The sequence below is a fragment of the Leptodactylus fuscus genome, chromosome 2 (assembly GCF_031893055.1).
Source record: "Leptodactylus fuscus isolate aLepFus1 chromosome 2, aLepFus1.hap2, whole genome shotgun sequence".
Taxonomy (NCBI): domain Eukaryota; kingdom Metazoa; phylum Chordata; class Amphibia; order Anura; family Leptodactylidae; genus Leptodactylus; species Leptodactylus fuscus.
Window position 1 is genome coordinate 268,587,815 of NC_134266.1, and position 18,709 is coordinate 268,606,523.

At 45.3% G+C, this 18,709-nt stretch overlaps 1 protein-coding gene across 1 annotated transcript; it reads left to right on the plus strand.

The window, feature by feature from the left end:
- The first annotated feature begins 1,353 nt into the window (after nucleotides 1-1,353).
- FAM181B (family with sequence similarity 181 member B) lies at nucleotides 1,354-2,588 on the plus strand. The gene has a single exon (XM_075262995.1). The coding sequence runs from the start codon at nucleotides 1,457-1,459 to the stop codon at nucleotides 2,459-2,461; it is 1,005 nt and encodes a 334-aa protein (XP_075119096.1). The 5' UTR covers nucleotides 1,354-1,456; the 3' UTR covers nucleotides 2,462-2,588.
- The last annotated feature ends 16,121 nt before the right edge of the window (nucleotides 2,589-18,709 follow it).

The window sequence follows — 18,709 nt, forward strand, 5'->3', positions numbered from 1 at the left end:
CCTTGAAATACACATGAAGTTTCCCGGGACATCTACTAGGCCTAAATTCATGATTTAGTAAAAATATACCGCCCCATATTTATCAATAATTGGGTATTTTATTTTGCAAATTTACCAAACTGTTGGGTGCCCTTTGTTAAGATAAAATTGAGGAATTAGACCAAGTCATCTTTTAAGCCAAACACGTGCGCCCCCTACACCCATGTACACTAGACTAAACTGAAATCAGTTTGGACAACATGGTGGCTCAGTGGTTAGCACTGTAGCCTTGCAGCGCTGGAGTCCTGGGTTCAAATCCCACCATGAACTGCATCTGCAAGGAGTTTGTATGTTCTCCCTGTGTTTGTGTGGGTTTCCTCCCATTCAACAAAAAGACATACTGATAGAAAAAAAAAAAGTACATTGTGAACCCCATATGGGGCTCACAATCTGCAAAAAAAACCTAAAAAAAAAAAATCAACGTAAAAGATGAAAATTTACAAAAACGCTTACAAATTAATAATACGATAAAAACATAAAAATTGTTCACAATATTGCCCAAAAAAGCAAAACTAGAATAATAAATGCCTCCAGATTCATTAAGAAAAAATAAAAAAGCATAAAAATGATTTATTTTAAACCAAAACCATACAAAAATTAAAAAAATATGTAAAACAATAACAAAAAAGTATTTGAAATGTAAATTAAAATTTCGAATTTGAATTAAATTTCAGTCTAATAGATCTTTTTTTTTTTTTAAATTAATCTGCGTGCAAATTTTTACAGCAATTAAAAAAAAGTAACAAAAATGATAAAATTTAAAAAATTTTCTTTTTGTATCCAATTGTTGAAATAAAATTTAAAATTTAAATAAAAGCAAAAAACAAAAACTTGCTGTTAGATCAATGGCCAAGAAGGAAAAAGAAAAAAAAATAGAAGTTAGGACAACACGAGTATTTATGTTATTTTAGGCCTGAATGGGGACAGGGGGATTGTACTTTGTTTTGTTGCCGGAGGAGAAGGGAGCACAGTGTAGTCTTTATTCCAGACCTTGCATGATGTATCATTCCCAGCCCACGGATTTAGTGAAAGCTGATACCATTGAGTCTCGCAGACCTCCTACTTATCCGGCCCTCCCATTCTTTTCAGGATGTGTGTTTCTGGTGAGAACAAATTAAACTGAGAAGGAGCTGAAAGCCTGACACCGACTGCATCTCTCTCTCCGTCTGGGTTACTTGAATCCCGCATCTTTATGAAATTTTGCAAATTTTTGCTTTTTTTCTTTAAACGATGAAGTTCAACTTTTTGAAAATTTTTGAAAATTCCATCTGATGACTACACGGAAGAACCATGGAGATCTACTGATTATTCCAGACAGGTGTTCCGTCGGAATATGATCTTCAAGACGACCGATTCACAGAAGTCGTCCGGGATTGAAATTTTTGACTCTTGATGGGCCGAGGCATTGTCCGTCGCGATGACTGTTCAAGCTGAAATGATGAACCATCATTTTATGCCGTTATATTTCACAGGATCCGCCGTGGACTTTGAGAAAGGCTATCAGGAAGGGGTCGACTTCCTGGGGGCCGTTGAAAGTGGAGACTATAAAGAGTCGAGTAAGGATTTGCTTAGTTTTATTAATATGGCTTCGAGTAACATTAAACTGGCCCTGGACAAGCCGGTGAAATCAAAAAGAAAGGTCAACCATAGGAAGTACCTGCAAAAACAGATTAAAAGGTGCACGGGGATGATCAGCAATGGAGCGACAAGTCAAGGGTCTCCAAAAGGTCAGGTTACGTCTCCCACCAGTAGCCTTAGCCCCCACAATTACCACTGTAAGCCCCCTCCCAAGAGGGACCATAACCAGTCCAACTTACAGAGCAAAAGCCTGGCTGCTCTTTTTGACAACGCCAGGGAAATTCGTGGGGAAAAATGCAAAAAAGTGCCCTTGAGGAATCGTAACCTGCCGCCGTCTTTCTTCACCGAGCCTGCTTATTCGTCGCCGGGACTTCTTACCAATTCTGGAGTGGTGACCTTAAAGGACTTGGATAAAGGTAACCAAGAAACGGTTGAATTTTTTGACCTTTTGGGCCCCGATTACAACAACATGATCTCAGAGCAAGAGATCATTCAGGGAGCATCAGTAAAGATACACCAAGACGTCCCGGCAGAACATTCTGTTTACGAGCCACATCACTTACTAAATGGGCTCCTTTATTCCGACCCCTGGAATCCATGTAATCCAATTAAAAAGAGTCCCGTGGGAACTTGCAGTCCAAACTTGAATGAAAGTTTGAAATGTATTCCAGTGCCAGTCCCTGTCTTTTCAAACCCCACCGAGCCCACCACCATTCCAGCTTCCATGGAGGACAACTGTCCCAGCATAACACCCTTTAACCCCTGCTACCCCGAGTGTTCCTTGCCCCAGATGTTTTACGACTGTGGTTCGGGATACAACAGAATCGGATATTCCGTTTTGTAAAAGTTTCAAAAACTTTCCTAAGGACCTTCCTACTGTGCAATAAACTCGCTCGACGACTTAGTGACGACTTAGACGCTCACGTCTCAGAATGACCATTGGAGTTTACCAGAATTTAATGCAACATTTATAACACCGACTTTCAACTTTTTGAAAAAAAAATTTTTCGCAAAAATTCTTAATGTCATAAGCTATCTTAATCCGACATTGGGAGATATAGCATACTACTGAAAGCCATATCTACTGTGGTGTAAATATATCTGTACCCTATGTATGGGGCTATGCTAACTTTTTGGGGGTTTTATGTAAAAAATTTTTTTATAAACAATGCAAAAAAAAAATCTTATGCAATAAAAATTTTAGCACTGAAAATGTTTTTTGTAGAAATATTAAGAGTAAAGGATTGTTATCCATGCCTGTAACCTTCACTTGGAGAATAGATCCTGGTGGTTTTGAGTCAAATTTTGAAAAAATTTTTGTATTTTTTTTTGACAATCTTTAGGCGCCGGTCTGTGGTCCCTTTAAGTGCATTGCCTTTCCATCTTCTCTGAACTTCTGACCCCTTCCCAAAGACAATATATTTTCTTTATTGATGAAGTTGGGGTTACCCGCCCATTCTATTAACTGTATGCTGACTGCAGTGGTGGAGGCAATCGGGATACTCAAAGTCAACCGTGTTGTCTTATAACACTTATAGGCCCAGTATATGTTTTTGTGTAAGGGAACATGTACAAATATTGAATTTTCTAAAAGATTGAGATTTTTTATTCTCAAAAAGTTGCACCTCTCGGTGCTTTATTGTTTAAAATGGCAACGATGGGCCCCATTTTTCGGCATGTTCGCCATTCATATATGCCATAGCCGCGTTTCTTGCATCTATGTAACCATGCCCTAATGTAAAAATAAAAAATTGTTGGTCCAATTGATTGCATTACATGGGTCTCTTGTTCCCCTTGCAAAGATTATTTTTGGAAATATGAGAGGTTTTGGATATGTCAGGTCACACCTTGGACATATTATAATTTAAGATTTGTAGTAAAGGTATATTATGCTATGTGTCAAGAAGACTGTTTTTGGAAAAAATTTTGGTAAATTTCTGACTGGGTCAAAGAGGGTGTCATACTTTTTGTATTTTCTGAGTGATATCTATCTATCTATCTATCTATCTATCTATCTATCTATCTATCTATCTCCTATCTATCTATCTATCTATCTTCTATCTATCTATCTATCTATCTATCTATCTATCTATCTATCTCCTATCTATCTATCTATCTATCTATCTATCTATCTATCTATCTATCTATCATCTATCTATCTATCTATCTATCTATCTATCTATCTCCTATCTATCTATTTATCTATCTCCTATCTATCTATCTATCTATCTCTCTCCTATCTATCTATCTATCTATCTATCTATCTATCTATCTATCTCCTATCTATCTATCATCTATCTATCTATCTATCTATCTATCTATCTATCATCTATCTATCTATCTATCTATCTATCTATCATCTATCTATCTATCTATCTATCTATCTATCTATCTATCTATCATCTATCTTCTATCTATCTATCTATCTATCTATCTATCTATCTATCTCCTATCTATCTATCTATCTATCTATCTATCTATCTATCTCCTATCTATCTATCTATCTATCTATCTATCTATCTATCTTCTATCTATCTATCTATCTATCTATCTATCTATCTCCTATCTATCTATCTATCTATCTATCTATCTATCTATCTATCTGTCATCTATCTATCTATCCATCTCCTATCTATCTATCTATCTATCTATCTATCTATCTATCTATCTATCCATCCATCTCCTATCTATCTATCTATCTATCTATCTATCTATCTATCTCCTATCTATCTATCTATCTATCTATCTATCTATCTATCTGTCATCTATCTATCTATCTATCTATCTATCTATCTATCTATCTATCTATCTATCCATCTCCTATCTATCTATCTATCTATCTATCCATCCATCTCCTATCTATCTATCTATCTATCTATCTATCTATCTATCTATCTATCTCCTATCTATCTATCTATCTATCTATCATCTATCTATCTATCTATCTATCTCCTATCTATCTATCTATCTATCTATCTATCTATCTGTCATCTATCTATCTATCTATCTATCTATCTATCTATCTATCTATCCATCTCCTATCTATCTATCTCCTATCTATCTATCATCTATCTATCTATCTATCTATCTATCTATCTATCTATCTCCTATCTATCTATCTATCTATCTATCTTCTATCTATCTATCTATCTATCTATCTATCTATCTATCTATCTATCTATCTATCTCCTATCTATCTATCTATCTATCTATCTATCTATCTCCTATCTATCTATCTATCTATCTATCTATCTCCTATCTATCTATCTATCTATCTATCTATCTATCTATCTATCTATCTATCTGTCATCTATCTATCTATCCATCATCTATCTATCTATCCACCCATCTCCTATCTATCTATCTATCTATCTATCTATCTATCTATCTATCTATCTCCTATCTATCTATCTATCTATCTCCTATCTATCTATCTATCTATCTATCTATCTATCTCCTATCTATCTATCTATCTATCTATCTATCTATCTATCTATCTATCTATCTGTCATCTATCTATCTATCCATCATCTATCTATCTATCCACCCATCTCCTATCTATCTATCTATCTATCTATCTATCTATCTCCTATCTATCTATCTATCTATCTATCTATCTATCTATCTATCTATCTATCTATCCATCCATCTCCTATCTATCTATCTATCTATCTATCTATCTATCTATATCCTATCTATCTATCTATCTATCTATCTATCTATCTATCTATATCCTATCTATCTATCTATCTATCTATCTATATCCTATCTATCTATCTATCTATCTATCTATCTATCTATCTATCTATCTATCTATATCCTATCTATCTATCTATCTATCTATCTATCTATCTATCTATCTATCTATCTATCTATCCATCTCCTTCCTTTCTTCCTCCCTTCCTTCCTTCCCTCATTGAGGTCTTATGGCCACATTTGGACCTTTCTAAAAATCTGAACAGCCCCCTACACTGCAAGAAAATTATATAGATATTACTGATTTTGGAATATATATATATATATATATATATTTTTAATATATTTTGTTATATCTTCCCATAAAGGTTTTTTTCTGGGGCTAAAAAAAATTGGGCCAAAATACAAAAAATTCAGATTTTCAATATGTTCATGTTAACATTTCTTGAACCTTCCCCCTGTTTCTGATGTCCAATATTCCCAGAAAAACTTGCCATGTGGGTAGGCTAGCCGGTCACAGCCCACTGAAGAAACGGCTTGGTGGCCACCTATGGGACATATTGGCCGATGGGGTGGCAGCAAATTGACAGTGATGAATTCTAAGGGTAAGTTCACATGGAGTCTTTTGCGGTTGGATTTTTGAGGAGGAATCCGGTTGTCCGATGACGTAAAGTTCTTTAGGACCTGAGCGCAGCCAGAATGTAGGCGGGGCTGGTGGCGATTGGCCCGCCCACTCACTTCCTGAAGAATTTTACTTCATAGGACAACCCCTTTAATTCCATATATTGAATACACCAGTTGTCAAAAATATCCCCTCCAAAAAAGCAGCGTGGCCGTCCTTTTATTCTCATGACCAATGGGGTCTCAGAAGTCGGACCCCCTGGAGCCTTCATGTCACAGAAATAACCCTTGAGTTTGGGGTGCTGACTTGTGGACAAAACCTAAAATATTTGCTCAAACATAGTGGCTTGAGGTAAGATGGCGCCGATGTGCAGCCCCCAATAAGTGGTAAATGTATGTCCAGGAGCACCATATGGCAGCACCCGCAGTGTGTTTTTGTACATACATTTTTATTGGAATACTACCTGCATTTTCTGTGCAAAAACACATTGTCATACAAAATAATGTCCCATAGCAACCCCTGCACACAGTATTATGCCCCATAGTGGCCCCTGCACACAGTATTATGTCCCATAGTGGCCCCTGCACACAGTATTATGTCCCATAGTGGCCCCTGCACACAGTATTATCCCCCATAGTGGTCCCTGCACACAGTATTATCCCCCATAGTGACCCCTGCACACAGTATTATGCCCCATAGTGACCCCTGCACACAGTATTATCCCCCATAGTGGCCTCTGCACACAGTATTATGTCCCATAGTGGCCCCTGCACACAGTATTATCCCCCATAGTGGCCCCTGCACACAGTATTATCCCCCATAGTGGCCCCTGCACACAGTATTATCCCCCATAGTGGCCCCTGCACACAGTATTATTCCCCACAGTGGCCCCTACACACAGTATTATGTCCCATAGTGGCCCCTACACACAGTATTATGTCACATAGTGGCCCCTGCACACAGTATTATCCCCCATAGTGGCCCCAGCACACAGTATTATGCCCCATAGTGGCCCCTGCACACAGTATTATGTCACATAGTGGCCCCTGCACACAGTATTATGCCCCATAGTGGCCCCAGCACACAGTGTTATGCCCCATAGTGGCCCCTGCACACAGTATTATGTCCCATAGTGGCCCCTGCACACAGTATTATGCCCCATAGTGGCCCCAGCACACAGTATTATGCCCCATAGTGGCCCCTGCACACAGTATTATGCCCCATAGTGGCCCCTGCACACAGTATTATCCCCCATAGTGGCCCCAGCACACAGTGTTATGCCCCATAGTGGCCCCTGCACACAGTATTATGTCACATAGTGGCCCCTGCACACAGTATTATGCCCCATAGTGGCCCCTGCACACAGTATTATGTCACATAGTGGCCCCTGCACACAGTATTATCCCCCATAGTGGCCCCTGCACACAGTATTATTCCCCACAGTGGCCCCTGCACACAGTGTTATGCCCCATAGTGTCCCCTGTACACAGTATTATGCCCCATAGTGGCCCCTGCACACAGTATTATCCCCCATAGTGGCCCCTGCACACAGTATTATGTCCCATAGTGGCCCCTGCACACAGTATTATGTCCCATAGTGACCCCTGCACACAGTATTATGTCCCATAGTGGCCCCTGCACACAGTATTATCCCCCATAGTGGCCCCTGCACACAGTATTATGTCCCATAGTGGCCCCTGCACACAGTATTATGTCCCATAGTGACCCCTGCACACAGTATTATGTCCCATAGTGGCCCCTGCACACAGTATTATCCCCCATAGTGGCCCCTGCACACAGTATTATACCCCATAGTGATTCCTCCACACAGTATTATCCCCCAGAGTGGCCCCTGCACACAGTATTATCCCCCATAGTGGCCCCTGCACACTGTATTATGTCCCATAGTGGCCCCTGCACACAGTATTATGTCCCATAGTGGCCCCTGCACACAGTATTATGTCCCATAGTGGCCCCTGCACACAGTATTATGTCCCATAGTGGCCCCTGCACACAGTATTATCCCCCATAGTGGCCCCTGCACACAGTATTATGTCCCATAGTGGCCCCTGCACACAGTATTATGTCCCATAGTGGCCCCTGCACACAGTATTATGTCCCATAGTGGCCCCTGCACACAGTATTATACCCCATTGTGACCCCTGCACACAGTATTATCCCCCAGAGTGGCCCCTGCACACAGTATTATGCCCAATAGTGGCCCCTGAACACAGTATTATGCCCCATAGTGGCCCCTGCACACAGTATTATGCCCCATAGTCACCCCTGCACACAGTATTATCCCCCATAGTGGCCCCTGCACACAGTATTATACCCCATAGTGGCCCCTGCACACAGTATTATACCCCATTGTGGCCCCTGCACACAGTATAATGTACCACTGTCTCCACTCCACACAGTATAGTTTCTCAACGAATTTTCCAAAATTTTGGGTGCAAATTTTTGGGGTTCACCAATCACAAGCTATTATTTGGCTCTGTGGTCTCTTGAGCAGCAGGACGTGCGAGTTTGCACAAGAAGATTGGTTGCCTGTCCCGGGGGTGTCCTGCGGGGCCTATCCCAGTCAGGAAGGATCAGACTCCAGGTTAGGGCTGTGCATGTTGGAGCAGTTTCCTTGCCTCCATGAATATGATAGTCAGACATACAGTTGTGTGAGACCACCATGGGACTCCTACTGCAGTGGGACTTGGAGGGACCAAGGGGAACAGTATATGAGGGCCCGGTGGATCTCCTTGCAGGGGCCGCGTTTGTGGCAAAGAGTAGCAGGCTAGTTGCTGATTTGCAACCAGGAAGTTGTTACCAGCCGGTTGACCCGACTCCAGTGAGGACATGTGGCTCTTGGTTGGGATGCCCAAGATTGTATCCCTGTGACAACCCATGTAAAGCTCCATCCACCCATGAGAGGGTGTCCAATTCTCTGTTCTGTTTCGATGATTATAGATTGGGTCCGATCCTGCTCCGTGTCATGTATTGTGTCATCAGAACAGAATATATTGGAAGTCCCAATAAAAACGGAAGCCCCTGGTGTCATCCAAGTGTATGCCATTAAAGCAATGGCCCCCGAACCCGGTCATGTGCATGAAGCCTTAGAGTCAATTCTTACCCAATTGTGGGAGGACCAGTATTTTTATTTAGTATTTTGCTTACTTATATAGCGCCATCATATTCCGCAGCGCCGTACAGATATCGTCCTGACGTCGATCTATACTCAAGATGTAAAGTCTCCGGCAGGACTTCATGGCACTATATGAGTACATGACGCTAGCAGTGCTATGTGGGGATGTCACAGCAGACCTGTATAAGGGAAGTCTCCTTCTCCTCGCCCTCACATGATTCATAGCAATTGCCAACCATGTGATCCTCTGATGGTAGCCAGACACAGGTTTCACCTACGGTACTCCTTGTCAATTGATATTTTGGGATCCCAAGATGGCCGTCTTCTCCAATACTGCAGGACTGACCCTCACGCTTCTGTCTCTCTCTGCCGTACTGCTGCACCCATCCTTGGCCCTCTTGCTCCACTTCTTGAAGCTCCCATTGGGCCCCTCTCTCTGCCGGATGTGTATGAACAGAACTCCAGCCCATTCTCACATGGAGACCCCTTCTGGTTGGGTCCCAGCATTTGCTTGGCTACTGTGTCCAGCCTTAGGATATATTGGTACATGACAAGTCTGTGGAAAAACGTATTCAGCCGCCAGAACTTACCCGATCAGATCATTGGAACTGATTTTTAGTTGTGGACATTTCTGCAATGTGTGAATTTCCCTTTATTATTGTTATTGGCACCAGGGCGCAGTTATCTGCGGAGTATTATTCACATTGACAATGCAGATAGTGACATCTAGTGGGCAAAACAGGATTTGCCGCCCCCATAGTGATCATGTTCATCGTGTTGTTATAACCTGGTGACGCACAGTTGGCATCAATGTCTGTCTTCTGGTAGAAACTTCCGTGGGGGAGAAGGGGGGTGTCTACCCACAATAGTGTTATACTATGCTCACATAATAGTACAATGCAGGACACCCACAATAATGCCATACAGTGCACATATAATCCATTAATATTATAAATGGGAAAGTTTGTGGGTTTCGATGTTTGTTACTCTTTCACGCAAAAACGGCTTGAGGGCATTTGGATGAAATTTGGCACATAGATAGATTGTAACCTGGATTAACACATCGGCTACTTTTTATCTCGGTAAATGACATGGCTTCACGACTTTTATGAATTTATGTTCACCTACTATATTACACTGCTCTTGGCTGCAGCTTGTCTCAGGTTCTGATAAAGCCAGGGCTGTTATCTCTCTATGTTAACACACAAATAACTCTGTCCATTCTGTACATGCATTTGCATATTATCTGATCTGCTCCAGGCAGTGCTTACACACTGGATGGGAAAACACCTTTCCCTGTCGTCCCACCAGCGGCACAAGCAGTGGCGTAACTACCGTGGTAGCTAGCAGCAGCAGCTGCCACAGGGCCCGGGCCATTAGGGGGGCCGGTGACAGCCGCTACCGGTGCGGTTTTTTTTCAATAGGCAGTTACGGGCCCTATTCACTTGCCGATCCTGGCTGGACCGGGATCGGCAAGTGACACCGCGGGCCCCACAGGGGCTATCATTATACTCGGGGGGTCTTTGCAGACCCACGAGTATAATGACCGGCTGATCGGGAGAGGTAATAAACATAAAAAACTGTTACTTACCTCTCCGCGATCCTGCCAGGGCCTCCGTCCTACTGTTGTCTGACGTCTCTGACGTCACATGAACCCGGCATGCTTCCCGGGGTCATGTGACGTCCGACGTCATTAACGAAGACGCGAGCGGTGGTCAGCACAGGAGGACAGCACAGCACAGGAGCCGGGGAACAGGTAAGAAGCAACAGTGTTTTTTTTTTAAAATGTTTTTATTCCCCGGGTCTCCGATTATTATACTCTGGGGTCTGAAAAGACCCCAGAGTATAATAATTGTTTATGGGTGTCCACAGAGGGACACTATTGGGGTTAATGCTGTGTGCAGGGGCCACTATTGGGGTTAATACTGTGTGCAGGGGCCACTATTGGGGTTAATACTGTGTGCAGGGGCCACTATGGATATAATACTGTGTGCAGGGGCCACTATTGGGGTTAATACTGTGTGCAGGGGCCACTATTGGGGTTAATACTGTGTGCAGGGGCCACTATGGGATATAATACTGTGTGCAGGGGCCACTATGGGCATAATACTGTGTGCAGGGGCCACTATGGGGGATAATACTATGTGCAGGGGCCACTATTGGGATAATACTGTGTGCAGGGGCCACTATTGGGGATAATACTGTGTGCAGGGGCCACTATTGGGGTTAATACTGTGTGCAGGGGCCACTATTGGGGTTAATATTGTGTGCAAGGGACAGTATTGGGGTTAATAGTGTGTGCAGGGCCACTATTGGGGTTAATAGTGTGTGCAGGGGGCACTATTGGGGTTAATACTGTGTGCAGGGGCAAGTAAGGGACATAATAGAGTGCGGAGGAGGGGGCTGGTCGAGGTCTTCGGCATCAGTTGGGATGGGGGGGGGCCATGTCAAAAGTTCGCCACGGGGCCCCGCCATTCCTAGTTACGCCACTGGGCACAAGGCTACCCGTATTGTGCCGCTGTTGGGACTAAGGGAAAACAGATTATCTACATAATCATCCATTAATCCACATGGGAAGTTTGCCAAGATTAAACATGCCGGGAAAAAGAAAATCCAATTTATCGAAAAATTCTAAAACAATGAGAGCTATGAAGGAGCCAGAAGTCACAGAGTTCTCCTCAAGCGGAGCTAAGGGGGGATCATCAGCGCCAAAACGCTCATTATATGATGTCCCAGCGAGCTGCTGAGGACAATCACAGGCACAGCACAAGGAACGAGTTCAGCAGCAGGACAGCTTGAAGGTGCCGAAATGCCAGAGCAGGCGAACCATCAACGGGAGCAATTTGATGAATATAGGCGGATCATCGATGCCAACAACACGCAGACGAAGTCACGGGCAGAGGCTAGTATATCATAAAGTGCACACATAATAGCGCCATACAATACACAAGTAATAGCATCACACAGTGCACATACAATAGTATCATAAGAGTGTACAGATAATAGCACCGTACATTGTGCGATATTACTGCTATTTAGCGCCCATTAGAGAGGGTGTAAGATGCTTTGGGAGAACTTTCATGTTGCAAAATATTTCCTCATCTTCATTCTATTTCTAGTTGTACATGTAGAGCCCTGGCGGTGGGGAGAACGACTGAGCATGTGCGACCACTAGCACTCAATAGCTGGACAGGGACATTGCTATACACTATGAACACCAGGTGGCACCATACTATGCACAGTAAGTACATGTTATACATACAGATCACCGCCACTTGCCTCAGTCCTCTATGTGTAGGGGCCTCCTAACTAAAAGTAACTTAAAAAACCTATAAGAATAGACCCATTAACAAAAAACTTTAAAAAAAATAAAAAATCCCCTCCTAGTTTGATATAATAATAAAGCCCTGGATGTCACCGAAATAATACTACAAATTATTAGACTAACCTCCAAAAAATCCCCAAAATTTTATAGTGTGATAAAGTTATAGCCTTGAAATTACATGTAGAACCCCCCCCCCCCCCCAAAAAAAAAAAAAAAAAAAAAAATGTCATAAAGTGGTTAAGTTTGGGGAGTTTGTGGTATTTCTGGTTAAGGCCAATTTTGTAAATCCTTATCCCCCCCCCCCCCATACAGTATTAGCCAAAGCAAAGGGCGTCCACACAAAGAGAGTCTCTCCATCTGGAGGATCCGACATGTCCAGGCCTGTTGATTCCAATAGGAATTGTGTAATACTATCATTCTCCAGGTGGTGGCGCTGCAGGGAAACACAACACTTGCTAGCGGATCCTCACATAGATTACAATTACAGTGATCTCCTACTATTATAAAGGCCATGTCATTTACACGTTTGGTCAGTCTCGCCTCCCGGGGGGCTCCTGCTCATACAGATTATTGGGGCTGTTAATCTAGTTTGGAGTCTGGACAACAAGCTGTCACCCGGCTCCGGATGTCCATGGAAACACTGGCAGGACACAGCGACCTACTTCATTCTGCTGCCCGGGTCAATGGTTTATAAGACACATGCTGTTGCTTTAAGGGACCCAAATATTGTGGGGGTGCGGTGGGGTAGGGGGTGGGCTGTTGGAATTGGGGGTGCTGGTATAGCCGCTGAGTATTACGGATTCTCCAGGACTTCCATATTCTCTATTATTCTCATAGACTACAATGTAAGGACTGGAAAACTGACTGCAAGTGTAATATCCTAAATGTGTACAGTGCTGAGAGTGACCGGGGAATCTATCTATCTATCTATCTATCTATCTATCTATCTATCTATCTATCTCCTATCTATCTATCTATCTATCTATCTATCTCCTATCTATCTATCTATCTATCTATCTATCTATCTATCTATCTATCTGTCTGTCTATCTATCGGTCTGTCATACCTCCCAACCGTCCCGAATTCCGCGGGGCATTCACAATTTCGGTGTCCTGTCTCGCGGTCCCAGTCGGCGAATAAAGCAAGGAGCTGTTACAGCTCAGTTCCTTGCTTTACCACAGCACTCCAGCTAGTGGATGTGTAAGCGCAATGTGATGACTTCACATCACGCCTACAACTCTGTTAGTGAGACTGCAGAGAGAGTGGCGGGGGAGCGTTGGAAGGTAAGTATCAGTGTTTTTTGTGTTAAACATTCAGATGGAAAATAATGAAGGGGGCCCATGAAACTGGGGCAGAACGAGGGGGGGGGGGGAGGACGGCAAGAAACTGTGCAGAGATGTGAGGACATGAATCTGGGGGCAGAGATGGGGGAACATGAATCTGGGGACAGAGATGGGGGAACATGAATCTGGGGACAGAGATGGGGGGACATGAATCTGGGGACAGAGATGGGGGGACATGAATCTGGGGGCAGAGATGGGGGACATGAATCTGGGGGCAGAGATGAAGGGACATGAATCTGGGGGCAGAGATGTGGGGACATGAATCTGGGGGCAGAGATGGGGGAGAAATGAATCTGGGGCAGAGATGGGGGGACATGAATCTGGGCAGAGATGGGGGACATGAATCTGGGGGCAGAGATAGGGGGACATGAAACTGGGGACAGGGAGGGGACATGAATCTGGGGGCAGAGATGGAGGGGACATGAATCTGGGAGCAGAGATGGGGGACATGAATCTGGGGGCAGAGATGGGGGGACATGAATCTGGGAGCAGAGATGGGGGGACATGAATCTAGGGGCAGAGATGGGGGGGCATGAATCTGGGTGCAGAGATGGGGGGACATGAATCTGGGCAGAGATGGAGGAGCATGAATCTGGGCAGAGATGGGGGACATGAATCTGGGCAGAGATGGGGGACATGAATTTGGGCAGAGATGGAGGGACATGAATCTGGGGACAGAGATGGAGGGACATGAATCTGGGGACAGAGATGGGGGGACATGAATCTAGGGGCAGAGATGGAGGGGACATGAATCTGGGGGCAGAGATGGAGGGGACATGAATCTGGGGGCAGAGATGGAGGGGACATGAATCTGGGGGCAGAGATGGGGGGACATGAATCTGGGGGCAGAGATGGGGGGGCATGAATCTAGGGGCAGAGATGGGGGGACATGAATCTGGGTTCAGAGATGGGGGGACAGGAATCTGGGGGCAGAGATGGAGGGGACATGAATCTGGGGACAGAGATGGGGGGGACAGGAATCTGGGGGCAGAGATGGAGGGGACATGAATCTGGGGACAGAGATGGGGGGACAGAAATCTGGGGGCAGAGATGGGGGACATGATTCTGGGGGCAGAGATGGGGGGGACATGATTCTGGGGGCAGAGAAGGGGGGACATGAAACTGGGGACAGAGATGGGGGGACATCAATCTGGGGACAGAGATGGGGGGGACATGAATCTGGGGACAGAGATGGGGGGACATGAATCTGGGGACAGAGATGGGGGGACATAAATCTGGGGGCAGAGATGGAGGGGACATGAATCTGGGGGCAGAGATGGGGGGGCATGAATCTGGGTGCAGAGATGGGGGGACATGAATCTGGGGGCAGAGATGGAGGGGACATGAATGTGGGGGCAGAGATGGGGGGACATGAATCTGAGGGCAGAGATGGAGGGACATGAATCTGGGGGCAGAGATGGGGGGACATGAATCTGGGGGCAGAGATGGGGGGGCATGAATATGGGTGCATAGATGGGGGACATGAATCTGGGGGCAGAGATGGAGGGGACATGAATGTGGGGACAGAGATGGGGGGACATGAATCTGAGGGCAGAGATGGAGGGACATGAAACTGTGGGCAGAGATGGGGGGCATGAATCTGGGTTCAGAGATGGGGGGACATGAATCTGGGGGCAGAGATGGAGGGGACATGAATGTGGGGGCAGAGATGGGGGGACATGAATCTGAGGGCAGAGATGGAGGGACATGAATCTGGGGACAGAGATGGGGGGACATGAATCTAGGGGCAGAGATGGAGGGGACATGAATCTGGGGGCAGAGATGGAGGGGACATGAATCTGGGGGCAGAGATGGGGGGGACATGAATCTGGGGGCAGAGATAGGGGGACATGAAACTGGGGACAGGGAGGGGACATGAATCTGGGGGCAGAGATGGAGGGGACATGAATCTGGGAGCAGAGATGGGGGACATGAATATGGGAGCAGAGATGGGGGGACATGAATCTGGGAGCAGAGATGGGGGGACATGAATCTAGGGGCAGAGATGGGGGGGCATGAATCTGGGTGCAGAGATGGGGGGACATGAATCTGGGCAGAGATGGAGGAGCATGAATCTGGGCAGAGATGGGGGACATGAATCTGGGCAGAGATGGGGGACATGAATTTGGGCAGAGATGGAGGGACATGAATCTGGGGACAGAGATGGAGGGGACATGAATCTGGGGACAGAGATGGGGGGACATGAATCTAGGGGCAGAGATGGAGGGGACATGAATCTGGGGGCAGAGATGGAGGGGACATGAATCTGGGGGCAGAGATGGGGGGACATGAATCTGGGGGCAGAGATGGGGGGACATGAATCTAGGGGCAGAGATGGGGGGACATGAATCTGGGTGCAGAGATGGGGGGACAGGAATCTGGGGGCAGAGATGGAGGGGACATGAATCTGGGGACAGAGATGGGGGGGACAGGAATCTGGGGGCAGAGATGGAGGGGACATGAATCTGGGGACAGAGATGGGGGGGACAGAAATCTGGGGGAAGAGATGGGGGACATGATTCTGGGGGCAGAGATGGGGGGGACATGATTCTGGGGGCAGAGAAGGGGGGACATGAAACTGGGGACAGAGATGGGGGGACATCAATCTGGGAACAGAGATGGGGGGGACATGAATCTGGGGACAGAGATGGGGGACATGAATCTGGGGACAGAGATGGGGGGACATGAATCTGGGGGCAGAGATGGGGGGGCATGAATCTGGGTGCAGAGATGGGGGGGACATGAATCTGGGGGCAGAGATGGAGGGGACATGAATGTGGGGGCAGAGATGGGGGGACATGAATCTGAGGGCAGAGATGGAGGGACATGAATCTGGGGGCAGAGATGGGGGGACATGAATCTGGGGGCAGAGATGGGGGGGCATGAATCTGGGTGCATAGATGGGGGACATGAATCTGGGGGCAGAGATGGAGGGGACATGAATGTGGGGACAGAGATGGGGGGACATGAATCTGAGGGCAGAGATGGAGGGACATGAAACTGTGGGCAGAGATGGGGGGGCATGAATCTGGGTTCAGAGATGGGGGGGACATGAATCTGGGGGCAGAGATGGAGGGGACATGAATGTGGGGGCAGAGATGGGGGGACATGAATCAGAAGGGCAGAGATGGAGGGACATGAATCTGGGGACAGAGATGGGGGGACATGAATCTAGGGGCAGAGATGGAGGGGACATGAATCTGGGGGCAGAGATGGAGGGGACATGAATCTGGGGGCAGAGATGGGGGGGACATGAATCTGGGGGCAGAGATGGAGGGACAGGAATCTGGGTGCATAGATGGGGGACATGAATCTGGGGGCAGAGATGGAGGGGACATGAATCTGGGCAGAGATGGGGGGGCATGATTCTGGGGGCAGAGATGGGGGACATGAAACTGGGGACAGAGATGGGGGGACATGAATCTGGGGCAGAGATGGGGGGGATATAATTTACGGGTGACTGTGGGAGGATTATACTGTGTTGGGTCACATGAAAAATGAATTAGAATGGGCGGAGTCAACATAAAAGTGGTTGGAGCTAAATTCCCTCTTTCAGTTCTTTAAAAGTTGAGAGGTATGTGTATGTGATATGTATCTGTCTCATATGTATGTATCTATGGTAAATGATACATTGTCTGTAATCTTTGTCACCATTGTTACTTTGTTTATAATAATCGCCTCCAAATGAACTGACAAACCTGTGATAACCTCTCATGTGAACACAACCTAACAAGGACATCCGGAATGGAGGGCGGTGAGACAGTGACCTCTAGTGGACAATTTTCTTATTTCCCTGTTTCAAAAATCTCCTTTGCAATAGATGAGCCTCTGCTGTGTCAGATAGACCTGGAGCAGAGAGATGGGAAGAAAGTATAATACTGATAATGGAAGGTCACGGACACGGACTTTTGCACCGGTCAAATTTTGGTTTAATGCATATTGCACATTTTCTGTTAGTACAATAAACCTCATTCCAATCCTGAAATATTACTGTGTCCATCAGTTATTAGATATATCAAACTGACATGGCTGCTGCAAACACCAAAATATTTACAACTAAAAATGATTACGATTAATAGGGGTGCCCAAACTTTTTCGTAGGACTGTAAGACATAGACCATGTTCTGCAGATCACAGATGTGTCAGGTAAGTGATGAATCCGCGTCACAGGTAACAATTCCCAGTTCTGTCGCTGCTCACGCATTTCCAGGCTATGGATGTGTGAATTTTATGCTGATGTCCATGAAACTCCTCACCCGGCGATCACTGACACCTCCCAGGGTGCTGCGACATGTCAGCAGGAGCTGCGCTCACTCACTTCATTATTTTACTTGGAAATTGATGTTTGTACACACAGACGTGGATCAGATGTTCGCGCGCTTTACTCTTTCCTAAAAAAGCTGATTTTCTCTCATTTACAATCCTTCGCTTTTACCAATCAGCAATTCTCGTTTTGTCAGAATCGCGTTAACTCTTGGGGGTGTCAAAGTCTGGTACAAGCTTAGATATCGTGTCGACAACATGAGCGTTGTCTTGTCGGGTGCCTCACGTTTGATTAGGCCTCAGCAGTGACCTATGACGAGTGATGTCAGCGGAGCAATCTGAGGAAGAGACCCCAGAGTATAACAATAGCACTGAAGCAAACAGGGGAACCTCACAAATATTTGTTCAAAGGAATTTTTAGGGGTTCGTCTGCAGCAGCTCGAGGTTCTGGGGGGTATATTATACTGTGTGGGGTCACTATAGAGCATTATACTTAGGGGGGCACTCTGGGGAGCCATTTATACTGTGTGGAGTATATTATATTGTGTGGGGCTGCTGGGGAGCATATTATATTATGTGGAGTATTATATACTATGTGGGACCACTATGAGGGGAGCTTTTTATATTATGGAGGGCACTGCGGAGCATTATATACCATGTGGAGCATTATACTTTGAGGAGGGAGTCTCACAATTCCTGCTGGCACC